The sequence below is a fragment of the Saccopteryx leptura genome, chromosome 5, assembly GCF_036850995.1.
Source record: "Saccopteryx leptura isolate mSacLep1 chromosome 5, mSacLep1_pri_phased_curated, whole genome shotgun sequence".
Lineage (NCBI taxonomy): Eukaryota > Metazoa > Chordata > Mammalia > Chiroptera > Emballonuridae > Saccopteryx > Saccopteryx leptura.
This window is the reverse complement of record NC_089507.1, coordinates 104124795-104138552: the sequence shown is the minus strand read 5'-3', so window position 1 is coordinate 104138552 and position 13758 is coordinate 104124795. Positions and strand designations below refer to the sequence as shown.

General features: G+C 40.7%; 1 protein-coding gene across 1 annotated transcript in view; it reads left to right on the top strand.

Moving 5' to 3' along the window:
- The first annotated feature begins 32 nt into the window (after positions 1-32).
- Positions 33-13758, top strand: part of CDNF (cerebral dopamine neurotrophic factor) — a 31334-nt gene continuing 17608 nt past the window's right edge. Inside the window, exon 1 of the mRNA XM_066384647.1 lies at positions 33-345. Within this exon, the coding sequence (XP_066240744.1) occupies positions 231-345 (115 nt within the window). The 5' untranslated portion in view covers positions 33-230. The remainder of the gene's footprint in view (positions 346-13758) is intronic.

The window sequence follows — 13758 nt, the reverse complement described above, 5'->3', positions numbered from 1 at the left end:
ACACAGCGTGTGCTGTAGCGCGCACGCGCCAGTCGAGGTGGGAGAGGAAAAGGCTCCTTCGCTCCGCTCCTTTAGTAAGAACCAATGGAAATTGTGGGTTGAGTTGCGTCATTTGCCCTAGCAACTTCGGGCTCTCTCTGCTCGGCAGCGTCCAGTAGCTGAGTCCGGCGATAGCGTCGGGGCTGCCTGTGGGTTCAGGTGGCCGAGGCCTTTAGAGCTGCTCGCTCAACATGTGGTGCGCGAGTCCAGCCGCAGTGATGGCCTTTTGCGCCGGGCTTTGGGTCCCCAATCTGGTGCTTGCGCAGGGCCAGGAGGCCGGGAGGCAGCCGGGGACCGACTGTGAAGGTGAGCGGTGTGTGACCAGCTTGCATGACGATGGCACTGCGCTGCAGCTCAGCTTTTGTCGTCTTTGGCTTCTTCAGGCACTGGCTATAAATAAGATTTCACTCAGGAAACGCGGTCCCTGCCACTGGTTTCCTATCGCCTTCGCCCGAGCCTAGGCAGAAGTTCCAGTCGGGCCCGCTGACACCTTGAGGCCGCTCCTCCTGGTCTTGCTGTGACAAACTGCGCAGTCAAGGCTGGTGGGTTTGGATCTGGAGTCGAGCATGGGCAAACGCAGCTAGAGCAGACGACCCTGGCGCCGAATTGCTTCAGCCGCACCTATCCGGCGGAATTTGCCTCTCCTTGCACAGGAGATGTGTTAAGTTCAAATCAATTTGCAATTCCCCACAGGAAAATAAAACGTGACACGTGTCTGTAATTGAGTTGAAGTGGCTTAACTAAGGACTACAAGGACATAACTGATGTTTATTATGATTACAGGGAAAAGTAGCTTTACAAAGGAGTATGTTAACTCCTTCAGAGGAGGGATACAGAACGATTCCTTTTCAGTTCACGGGATCTCAGCTGTGGACTTGAAGTAAGAACACGTCTCCACTGGCTCTGTGGCAGACTTACCTCGTTCCGGCAAAATCAGCGTGATATCTCCTTTAGATGACTATGAACAGGAAAGATAATTAGCTACACTAGCTTCCTCTTCCTGAAGTAGTATCACTTACCTCCATGTTTCATTTATTGAAATAATGTAAATGTATATCCAGACCCTTCTGTAGGCTTGCAATCTATCATTACTTAACAGGAAATTGTAAAATCACAGTTATGTGTTGAATAAATGGGTAGGGATAGTCTGTAATAAAGCTTTGAGATTTAAGTCCAGTTTTCTCTCAGCCCTGCAATAATTAAACTTTTCTCCGGAAACTAAAAATATCTACCTGATGTAATTTTTAAAAACTTTATATAGATACAGACATTTGTTAAGTTGTAATTTTGTTTAAAAATAGCTTACAGTTGTGTCCTATACATTTAAAGCAGAATTTGTGAGAAATAAACAATTGATTAGTCATCAGTAGTTTATTTTCTGGAGCTTCTACCTAAAAACATTTCAGAAAAGCCAGAGTATCTGTATTAATTAAATGTGAAGTTTATGCCATCTTTCCTGAATTTACTACAGCACGTTGTGATTTTTGCATGTCTAACTAACCTGGGTGAATATTTCCTTTGTTAGATAAAGAAATTGTAGAATCACAAGCAAGACCCTGGCCAGTTGGCTCAGTGGTAGAGCGGCTCCCTTCCTAGCATGGCCCCAGAGTAGGGGTGGACCCTGTCAAGGCACATGAGGGAGTCTGTCTCTCTATCTCGCCTCATCTCACTTGGAGAAGAAGAAGAAGAAGAAAACAAAAGAATCACTGGCAAAGGAAATACTAGTTTTAGAATAAGAAGAACCAGATTCTAGATCTGGCTTTCTTGCTGCATATGAGTCTTTATCATTAGTAAAATGCTATATTATACATACTTTAAGGTAAAGGTAAGAAACTGATAGTCCATTAGCTACCTGGGACCTATTGAAAGTTCACAAAGCATTTTGAAAAACATTTAAATCAATTGGCTACATTTAAAATAAAAAGACTTCATGTTTAAAAATTAATATTTCTGCCTTTTCTTTTTTCTTTTTTTTGTATTTTTTTCTGAAGCTGGAAAGGGGGAGGCAGACAGACTCCCGCATGTGCCCGACCTGGATCCACTCAGCATGCCCACCAGGGGGCGATGCTCCGCCCATCCGGGGCATTGCTCTGTTGCGGCCAGAGCCACTCTAGCGCCTGGGGCAGAGGCCGTAGAGCCATCCCCAGCGCCCGGGCCATCTTTTGCTCCAATGGAGCCTTGGCTGCAGGAGGGGAAGAGAGAGACAGAGAGGAAGGAGAGAGGGAGGGGTGGAGAAGCAGATGGGCGCCTCTCCTGTGTGCCCTGGGCAGGAATCGAACCTGGGACTTCCACACGCCAGGCCGACGCTCTACCACTGAGCCAACCAACCGGCCGGGGCCTATTTCTGCCTTTTCTTAAAAAAACATGTAACCTGTTAAGACTAGCCTCTGAATCCATATGTTGGGAATTAGCTGGCTGCTCCTTTTAGAAAGGACATCTGCTCTCCAGGTTTTGTTTCTATTTTTTCTACACTGGGATTTCTTTACCCATTTATTTTGATTGCCTGGTCCCTGTGAATATGTTTCTGAGCACTATTTTAGGTGATGGGAGGCTTAATGAAATAATGTAAACATTTCTAGATCTCTTTAAAAGCATTGTATTCTGTGACTATTTTAGAACTTTTTATTTTGAAATAATTATAAATTTGCTTATAGGGCTTTTTAATAAAAAAAAAGTCCACAACATAAAAAAATGTTTAATTGGTTGTAGCAATAAATACAGGAAAGAAACTTTAAATTACTCATTTGTTAGGTGATTTATGGTGAGATTATTCTCCTCATGTAAGCCCAAGGAATAAATTTCCATTCTTATCTTGACTTCTCTGTGGTTTAGAACAGTGGTCCCCAACGTTTTTTGGGCCACGGACCGGTTTAATGTCAGAAAATATTTTCATGGACCAGCCTTTCCGGCGTAAAAACTGTGGTATTTTTAAATATAATTGTCGACTTTACATATTTATTGGGCTAAGTTAAAGGAGGAACGAGCATGTCCTCATTATTCAGGCTGTATTTAAATTTGTTATTCTGACAACGTTTCATGTCTGACATTAATATGTAATATGATAGGTTCAGGCTCGCTACCAATCATGAACCTACGACAATAAAAATAAACATGAATCCACTGTGTACTCGTATGCAACTTTATTAGAAGCGTCCTCTTAACATCGCACCAACAACATAACATGAGTAACATCCTCTCTGCCTCCAAACACTTTCCAGTTGCTTTGGTAATGTTTAAACATGCCTTAAAAATAAGATACAACACAAAAACAAATATAAAGTGCATGAAAAATACCGCTCACCATTGTTATGAATATTGTAAGTTAAGGGTTATTTATTATAATGTTTATATAGAATGAGAGATAGTAGCCTATCTCTCATAATGCTAAATCAGTGGGAGCCCTGAGCTTGTTTCTCTTCAACATGACAGTCCCATCTAGGGGTAATGGGAGACAATGACACCCAAAGTGTGTTGCTTATGTCCAGTCTATTCTGTAATTTTGTTTTGGTTGCTGTCACTGCAGAAAATCCCGCTTCACACAAATAGGATGTCGGAAATGGCAACAGGGTTTTTAGTGCTTTTGTGGTGATCTCGGGGTATTCTGCCATGACTTTAATCCAGAACACAGGCAGAGTTGTAGTCTCGAACATATTTTTAAGGCCACTGTCATTTGCGATCTCCAGTAGTTAATCCTCCTCTTGCATAGACACGCTGGAGCACCTGGTCTGTTGACAAATGGATCGTGGATCCATTCCTTGGCAATTCGTGGGTCTTTTGTGGTTGGGAAATAGCATTCAAACTCTTTTAAAAGCAAATATAGGTGATCGTGCACCAGCTGGGACAATGAAGTCTTGGGCTCAGTCTCTTCCAAAATTCCCGCGAATGTTTGAAACGTGTCAAATATACCCCTGTTCACGCATCATCCCCACAAATCCAGTTTGGTTTTAAATGCTTCTACTTTATCTGCCAACTTGAAGACAGTTGTCATTTTCCCCTGAAGTGACTGATTGAGTTCATTGAGGAGGTTAAATATGTCACACAAGTAAGTGAGTTTTGTGATCCATTCCTCGTCGCTGAAATGTGCTGCTAGCGGTGACTTTTTTTCTGAGAGAAATCTCTGCAGCAGTTCTCGTAATTCAAACACTCTGGCCAGGGACCTCCCTCGGGATAACCATCTTATTTCTGTGTATAAGAGAAGGTGTCTGTGCTCCGCGTTCATTTCCTCACAAAGCTGCTTGAACAGGCGCGAGTGAAGGGCGTGTGCTTTGATGTGGTTAATAACTTTAATGACATCATTCAATACGCTGTTAAGTTCCGGTGGTATATTTTGGCTAGCCAGCATTTTCCTGTGAATGACACAATGCGTAGACTCGCATTCAGGTGCAACCTCCTTAATCCAAGTAGTTAAACCAGACATCCTTCCGGTCATGGCAGCAGCTCCATCTGTGCATATGCCGACACAAAAAGACCATTTCAGTTTTCCTGATAGTCATCCAGCAATTTAAATAGTTCTGTGGCTGTGGTTTTGGTTGGCAATGATAGTGCACATAACATATCCTCATGCACATACTCTTGATAAAGATAACGCACATAAATAAGTAGCATTGCCTTGTTGTCAATATCTGTAGATTCGTCAACCTGGAGAGCATACCACAGTGATTTATTAATCCTTTCCAACAATTGTGATTCAATGTCCTCTGCTATTTCCTCAATGCGCCGTGTGACGGTGGTAGCCGAAAGAGGCATCTGTGCTATCTTTTTAACTGCAGCATCTTCCAGAAGTTCACGACAAATGTCTTTAGTGGCTGGAAGGATCAATTCTTCACCAGTGGTGAATGGCTTCTTAGCCTTAGCAATACGATTAGCCACCAAGTATGATGCTCTCAGTGCACTCGCATTTATTGATGTAGTGGCCACCAGTAATTGTTTCTGTCCTTCTTGTTCATGCTTTTTTCTTTTGAAATACTCAGAAGACTTGCCTTTTAAAGTAGGGTGCTTGGTCTCCAAGTGGCGAAGCAGTTTTGAAGGCTTCATTGCCTCATTACTTAGCCGGTCACCACATATTATGCAGAGTGGCCTTGGTGCAGAGAATCACCAGTTGCAATAAATCCACACTTCAAGTAGGACTCCTGGTATTGACTGTTAAATGAAGCCTTCTTTTTCTTCGAGGTCGTAGGTTCTTCTTCTGTCTCCTCACTGGCCCTTTTCCACTTCACAAAAAAACTTTCGATGGAATTTTGTTTTTCACTCATTTTGCTAGTTTATGGTTTAATTTTAGCAGCAACATATCACATGACCAAGACAAGAGTCAAGAGAGTCTTAGATGGAGGTAACAGAGGGAATCAGATCATTTAAAAAAAAATAAAACATCATTCAGACCTAAATATAAATAAAACGGAAATAATGTAAGTTATTTATTCTTTCTCTGCGGACTGGTACCAAATGGCCCACGGGCCGGTACCGGTCCTCAGCCCGTTGGTTGGGGACAACTGGTTTAGAACACCACTGACTTCATTCTTTTTCAGAAATTTTCTTGATGGCATCAGTGCTTTTGTCTTGCTTGTGCTTCCTGACTCCGTGTTCACGTGTTCATGGTATCTTTCTCATTCATTTTTTTTTTTTTTTTTTTGAAGCGAGAAGCAGGGATGCAGAGAGACAGACTCCTGCATGTGCCCAACCAGGATCCACCTGGTTAGCTCTCTAAGGGGCGATGCTCTGCCCATCTGGGGCATCGCTTTGTTGCAACTGGAACCATCCTCAGCGCCTGGGCCAACTTTGCTCCAATGGAGCCTTGGCTGCAGGAGAGGAAGAGAGAGATAGAGAAGAAGGAAAGAGGGAAGGGTGGAGAAGCAGATGGGCACTTCTCCTGTGTGCTCTGGCCGGGAATTGAACCTGGGACTTCTACACACTGGGCCAATGCTCTACCACTGAGCCAGCTGGCCAGGGTTATCTTTCTGATTCTTTAGCCATGGCTTCAGTATTAGAATTTTCCAGAATTCTGTCCTCTGCTCTTCTCTCTTCTCAGTCTACACACTCTTCAGTATAATCAGAATCCACTAACTATAGTCAGATTAATCCCAAATGTTTATATATCTAATCCACCTCATTTTTATTTTTTATTTGTACACTGTTTACAAAAATTAGAGGATCAGGGAACGTGCAGATACTCCAGTACTTTCAGCCTTTTGTATAGTGCATTTCCACCAATGAAATAAAAGTTGGTTTTGCTTCTCATTTGCATGATTGAACAACTTTCTTTGACTCGTCATTTGCTTTTCTGATGTTCTTCTTTAATAAAAATAGATCAAATGCTTCTTTTTTTATTGCTTCATATTCATTTTGAAATATTCAAGAGAAATGGAATTAATAGGTGTGAGAGAAAGAGAGATTGATTTTATAAGGAGTTAGTTCACCTGATGATGGAGGCTGAGAAATCCAAATTTTGCAGTGGAGCCTGGCAGGCTGGAGACCCAGGAGTCCTGATGATTCCAGTGGGTCTGAAGAGAGTCTGCTGGAGCATCCCCTCTTGCTTGGGGAGGTAGTTTTTTATGTTGTATTCAGGACTTTAACTGATGGGATGAGGATTATCCGCATATGAAGGGCAATCTTCTTTACATAAAGTTTACTAATTTAAATGTTAATCTCATTCAAAAACACCTTACAACTGGACACATAAAATTAACCATCACAGATATTTAGAAGTATCTCAAGTGTCACATGCCATACTGAGTTCTTGCTTGTCTCCACAAACTTGCTTCTCCTGCAGTCTTTCCACTTCTGCTAATGGCAACTCTACTTCTCCAGCTTCTCAGGTCACAATCCTTGGAGTCATCCTCACCTCCTATTTGTCTATCTGTCTGTTTGTCTATATTTCTGTGTCTCTCTCCCCAACATGCAACCTCCAATCCATTAGCAAATTCTTTTGCCCCTTCCTTAAATAATCCAACCACTTCTCATTGCCTTCAATGCTACTACCCTGGTCCACGTTATGCAACTATTTTCAGAACCTCCCAACCAGTTTCCTGTTTCCATTCTTGCATCCCAGCCATCTATTCTCCAGACAGCCTCCAGAGGTAAACTACCAAAATAATGTCAAATGACTGTCCTCCTTTACTCAAAACCTGTAATGGCCTCTCTTCTCAGAGTAAGACTCAAAGTCCTTACGAAGGCTGCAAGGCCCTACATGACCTGGCATGCTGCTGCCCATTTTACCTCATTTTCTACTGTCTTCCCTTTTGTTCACTCTACTTCCACCCCACTGGCCCCTTTTCTGTTATTAAATCCACCAAAGACCTGCCTGCCTACATCAGAGTCTTTGCACTTGTTCTTCCCCAGCCTGGGCAGTTCTTCCCAAGCAGTTCTCTCACTTCCTTAAGGTCTCTGCTCGAATACCACTTTATTCATCCCAGAGGCCTTCCCTGACTATTCGTTTAGAATAACACTGGTACCTTGTCACCATCTGTCACCCTTACCGTGTTTATTTTTCTTCATATCCACAAGATGCTTTTATTTGTTTATTAGAATATAATTCTTGAGGGTAAGGGCTTTCCCCCAGCTCTTCATTGCTGAATATTAATAACCTAGAATATAGTCTGGCACTTACTAATTGCTCAATAAATATTTATTAATGCCATGAAAAACTGACAATCACATTAAGTATTCTGTTCCTATTAATAGCATTAGAAGTCAATATGATTTCTAAAAGATGGCATGACTGGCCCTATAGCTGAAAACACTAAAAATACTGGATAAAAGAAAAATGTAAAAAGTATTAAAAATGCTAGTTAGTAAGGCATATCTAGAGACCAAAAACAAAATAAAAGTAGTAACGAGCCCTGGCCGGTTGGCTCAGCGGTAGAGCGTCGGCCTAGCGTGCGGAGGACCCGGGTTTGATTCCCGGCCAGGGCACACAGGAGAAGCGCCCATTTGCTTCTCCACCCCTCCGCCGCGCTTTCCTCTCTGTCTCTCTCTTCCCCTCCCGCAGCCAAGGCTCCATTGGAGCAAAGATGGCCCGGGCGCTGGGGATGGCTCTGTGGCCTCTGCCTCAGGTGCTAGAGTGGCTCTGGTCGCAACATGGCGACGCCCAGGATGGGCAGAGCATTGCCCCCTGGTGGGCAGAGCTTTGCCCCATGGTGGGCATGCCGGGTGGATCCCGGTTGGGCGCATGCGAGAGTCTGTCTGACTGTCTCTCCCTGTTTCCAGCTTCAGAAAAATGAAAAAAAAAAAAAAAAAGTAGTAACGAGTAAAAGGAGACTTGAAGCTGACTTTTGCCTTGAGGGCATTTACTTGCTACCCTATATGACCCATACTTAGGTTTTCATGGGTAAACAAAGAGAATAAAGACAAAGCCAAGGATTCTCCCAAGTTAGAACTGTGATACTAAAATGTTACCCCCCCCCCCTGACTTAATTAGGAACTCCAGAGCTAGACCTTCATTATAAAAGGTAATGAGAAATAAGCACAACTCTACTACCATCTTTATGGACTAAAAGATATTGTATTACTTGAACTTTTTACTAACAGAGGAAACAAAAATATCTCCAGGTAATTGATAATCACAAGCTAACCCACATATAGGCTGAAGCCCAAATTTGTATTTCATGGGTGGTTCAAAACACCTCAAATTGAGAATTTAATTTAAAGGAAGTTCAAGCAAGTATCAGCACATGCCAGTCTTACCTACAAGAATCTACATTCCACCTAGTTCTCAAAGAATTCCCACAAATGAAGTTCTAAGAAGTAAAGCTTACATTCAGAAAAACGACAAACCATGGGGAAGAAGGGCACCGTGACAGCCAGTTGAGGCAAGATATAGAAGAAGCACACCTGAAAAGGCTTCAGATACTGAAATTATGGGGGAGAGGATATAAAATGTTTGTCATGGTTAAAGAAATAATGAAAGGGATTAAAGATATAAACAAAGGATAGAAGACTATTAATAAAAGTCTAACCATATTTGGAAAAAAAACAAACTTCTACAAATATAAATTAATAAAGTCAACAGTAGATTAAACAGAACTGAGAAAAGACTTAGTGAGTTAGAAGATTGAAGTAATTATCAAGAAGGAATCTGGCTCTGGCTGATTGGCTCAGTGGTAGAGTGTTGGCCTGGCATGTGGATGTCCTAGTTTTAGTTCTTGGTCAGGGCACACAGAAGAAGTGACCATCAGCTTCTCCACCCTCCCGTCTCTCTCTTTCTTCCCCTCCCTCATCCACTACTCGATTGGTTCAAGCGCATATTCCTGGGCATTGAGGATAGCTCCTTTGAGCCTTAGTGTCAGGTGCTAAAAATAGCTTTGTTGTAAGCATGGCCCCTGATGGACAGAAAATCAGCCCAAGACAGGGGTTTCCAGGTGGATCTGGGTTGGGATGCATGTGGTAGTCTGTTTCTCTATCTCTCCTCTTCTCAACTTGAAGAAGAAGAAGAAGAAGAAGAAGAAGAAGAAGAAGAAGAAGAAGAAGAAGAGGAAGAAGAAGAAGGAGGAGGAGGAGGAGGAGGAGGAGGAGGGGAGGAGGAAGAGGAAGAGGAGGAGGAAGAGGAGAAGGAAGAAGGAGAAGAACAAAGAGAAGAAGAAGAAGGAGAAGAAGAGAAGGAAAGAAGGAAGGAAGGAAGGGGAGAAGAAGAAGAAGGAGAAGAAGAAGGGGAAGAGGAAGAGGAAGAAGAAGAAGGAGAAGAAGAAGAAGAAGAAGAAGAAGAAGAAGAAGAAGAAGAAGAAGAAGAAGGAGGAGGAGGAGGAGGGGAGGAGGAAGAGGAAGAGGAAGAGGAAGAGGAGAAGGAAGAAGGAGAAGAAGAAAGAGAAGAAGAAGGAGAAGAAGAGAAGGAAGGAAGGAAGGAAGGAAGGAAGGAAGGAAGGAAGGAAGGAAGGAAGGAAGGAAGGAAGGAAGGAAGGGGAGAAGAAGAAGAAGGAGAAGAAGAAGGGGAAGAGGAAGAGGAGGAGGAAGAAGAAGAAGAAGAAGAAGAAGAAGAAGAAGAAGAAGAAGAAGAAGAAGAAGGGAGAAGAAGAAGAGAGAAGAAGAAGAAGAAAAAGAAGAAGAAGAGAAGAAGAAGAAATTTCTGAGAGTTTAAGAGATAAAAAATATAGTGGTGCAGTGGATAGAGCATCATCCTGGAAAACCGAGTTCACTGGTTGGAGCCATAGTCAGGGCAATATGAGAAGCAATAAATGGCACAACTAAGTGGAACAACAAGTTGATGCCAATCTCTCCTTTCCTCTCAAAAAAATAATTAAGAAAGATAAAAGTACAACAAGGATAAAGGGAAACATTCCAACATAGGTTAACTGGCCCTCCAGAAGGAGAGAAGAATAGCTCATGCTTCCAGATCAATGAATGCCATCAATCCACAGATTGGGAAGTCTGATATGCTCCAAATGGTATAAATAAAAATATCTGATCAATATCTAATCATATAATAAAGGATTTGGAAAACGCACAGAGAAAAAAGGGACAACTTAAACCCAGCCAGAGAATAAAGACTGATACCTTCAAAAGAATGGTGATTTGACTGAGAGATGATTCAACAATGAAAGGCCCAAAGTCTCACAGGTAGTAGGTAGTAAAGCCAGGATTTAAACCCAGAGAGGCTGACATCAGAGCCCAAGCATTGCCTACTGAGTGTGGTGTTGGGAACTAATTTATTTGGGGCAACTTTAAAAATAAAACAATGAGATAGTATACAAAATATTCAAGAAATTCTGGTTAAAGTCTTAATTCAATATAACATACATAATATACTTAGGTATCAGTTCTCCCCTACTCCTGGTACTACCCACTAATCTGGTGTCTTTTTTCCCCCCCTTCTTTTTCTTTTCCTAGCTTAAATGAAGCTAGAGCAGTTAACAGGAACTAACTTTAGTTCTGGAAGGTGTGGATGAAACTGTTGAAAGTAATGTTCCTAGCCTTCTTATAAGTTGAATAATTTCACAAACCTGATTTTAAACATTTTATCATTATCTTTTTTAAAAAACTTGTACTCTTTTTCTGCAGATGGCTCTATTATATTTTTCAAATGTCATTTTCCCCTTTTGCGTTCTTGCTAATAGTCAAAGGTATGGTGAGTTTTTAAAATACACTGGGAAACATTTCAAACATTCAGAAAAATATTTGTATAATCTCTATATGTAACATCTAGATTCAATGTTAATATTTTGTTATATTTGTTACCATTCTTTTCATTAAAATAGTTGCAGTTAATTCTAACACTTTTATTTTTTTATTTTTCCCACCTTTTCAGGGAAAATGCCTATTTTAGAGTTACGCGTGCTTTCCATCCTTTTTTTTTTTTTTTTTTAAAGTGATTGGAGGGGAGATAGTGAGACAGACTTGCACATGCATCCCGGCCAGGATCCACCCAGCAACCCCCATCTGGGGCTGATGCTCCAGTCAATGGAGCTATCCTGAGCTCCTGAGGCTGACACTTGGACCGACCAACCAACCTATCCTCAGCACCCTGGGCCAACACTCAAACCAATCGAGCCACTGGTTGCAAGAGGGGAAGAGGGAGAGAAGGGGAAGGAAGGGAGAAGCAGGCAGTCTGTTCTCATGGGTGCCCTGATGGGGGGATAGAACCCAGGACATCCATATACTGGGCTGAAGCTCTATGCACTGAGCCACTGGTTAGGGCCCCTTAAGTCTTCTATATAGTACTTTAAAGGAACTAAGTACTAAAAATTGTACAGTTGCATTACTAATTCTTTGATTCACAGATGACTTAGAAGTTTACATTTGAAAATATCCAGGATATGGGGGACAGATACTGGTTTGATTATATAATTTTTATTATTGATTTCTAATTATGTTCAGAGAATGTGGTCTGTTATGACACAGTTTTTTGAGTCTTTGTTTAGACTTGCTTTTTGGCTGAATACATGGCAGGTTTATATAAATGTTGTACATATTCTTAAAAACTATGAATTTTATAATTTGGGTAAGAAGTATTCCACATATGTTATTAGGTTAAATTTATGAATAGTGTTGTTCAAACATTTAATGCCCTTATTAGCTTTAGGTCAATTTGAATAAATAATTACTGAGAAAGTGTTAAACTGTTTACCATGGTACGAATATGTCAATTTCTTATAAATCTGTCAGGATTTCCTATATTACCAGGATGTGTTATTGGGTGTACACTGCTAAAAATTATTTTATGTTTCTGGTAAATTATTTATTTTATGACTAGTTATGATTTTTGTTATACCTAGTAAAGCTTTATATAGGAAATCAGGTTTTGGATAGAAATTTTCTGACATATATTTTTATTTTTATATTATTTTTTAAATTTCAAAATTATTTATTAACTCATTTAAAAACAATAAGAATCAATTCATTACATGTTAACATCTATTTCCCAAGACAAAAAATCAAAATGAATGGAGATTTCTACTTCTAGATCAGATGGCATAACAGAAACTATATTTACTTTTCTTTCATTAATAAACTAGAAAACCAGATGAAATGTATAAAACAGTGTTTTTTAAATTTTCTAAATTAAAATTAACATTCAACATTATTTATTTTGGATTCAGGTGTATAGCATAGTGGTTAGACATATAATTTATGAACTAATGCCCTGGATAATTCTAGTACCCACCTGAGACCATACCTAATTATTACAATATTATTGACTATAGTCTATGTTGTACTTTATATCCCCATGACTATTTTGTAAATCATTTTACCCTTTTCACTTAATCTTTCAACTCCCATCCCCAGCAACCATCAGTTTGTTCTCTGTATCTATGAGTCTTTTTCTATTTTGTTTGTTCATTTATTTTGTTTTTTGGATTCCACATATAAGTGAGATCATATGGTATTTGTCTTTCTTTGTCTGACATTTCACTAAGCATAACATCCTCTAGGTCCATCTATACTGTCACAAATGGTATGGTTTTATTCATTTTTATGGCCAAGCAATATTCCAGTGTGTGTGTGTGTGTGTGTGTGTGTGTGTGTGTGTGTGTGTGTATACGACTACTTTTTAATCTACTCATTTATTGATGGGCATGTGGGATGCTTCCATGTCAACTATCATAAATAGCACTGTAATAAACATAAGGGTGCATATATCTTTTTGAGTTAATGTTTTGGGTTTCTTTGGAAATATACCCAGAAGTGAAATTGCTGAGTCATAAGGCAGTTCTATTTTTAACATTTATGTATATTGTAATTAATGATATATTTGGATTTTATTTCTCTCAGTTAATGTTGTGGGTTTAAAAAAAAGGTGTTTTTTTTTATTTTATTTATTTTTTACAGAGACAGAGAGTGAGTCAGAGAGAGGGATAGACAGGGACAGACAGACAAAGACGGAGAGAGATGAGAAGCATCAATCATCAGTTCTTCATTGTGCGTTGTGTCACCTTAGTTGTTCATTGATTGCTTTCTCATATGTGCCTTGACCGCGGGCCTTCAGCAGACCGAGTAACCCCTTGCTGGAGCCAGCAACCTTGGGTTCAAGCTGGTGGGCTTTTGCTTAAACTAGATGAACCTGCGCTCAAGCTGGCGACCTTGGGGTCTCGAACATCCCAGTTCTGGTCTAGTGCATCCCAGTCTGACGCTCTATCCACTGCGCCACTGCCTGGTCAGGCTAAAAAAAGGGTTTTTGTGCTTTTTCTTTTTTTTTTTTTCTTTTTTTTTGTATTTATTTTTCTGAAGTTGGAAATGGGGAGGCAGTCAGACAGACTCCCGCATGCGCCCGACTGGGATTCACCCGCACGCCCA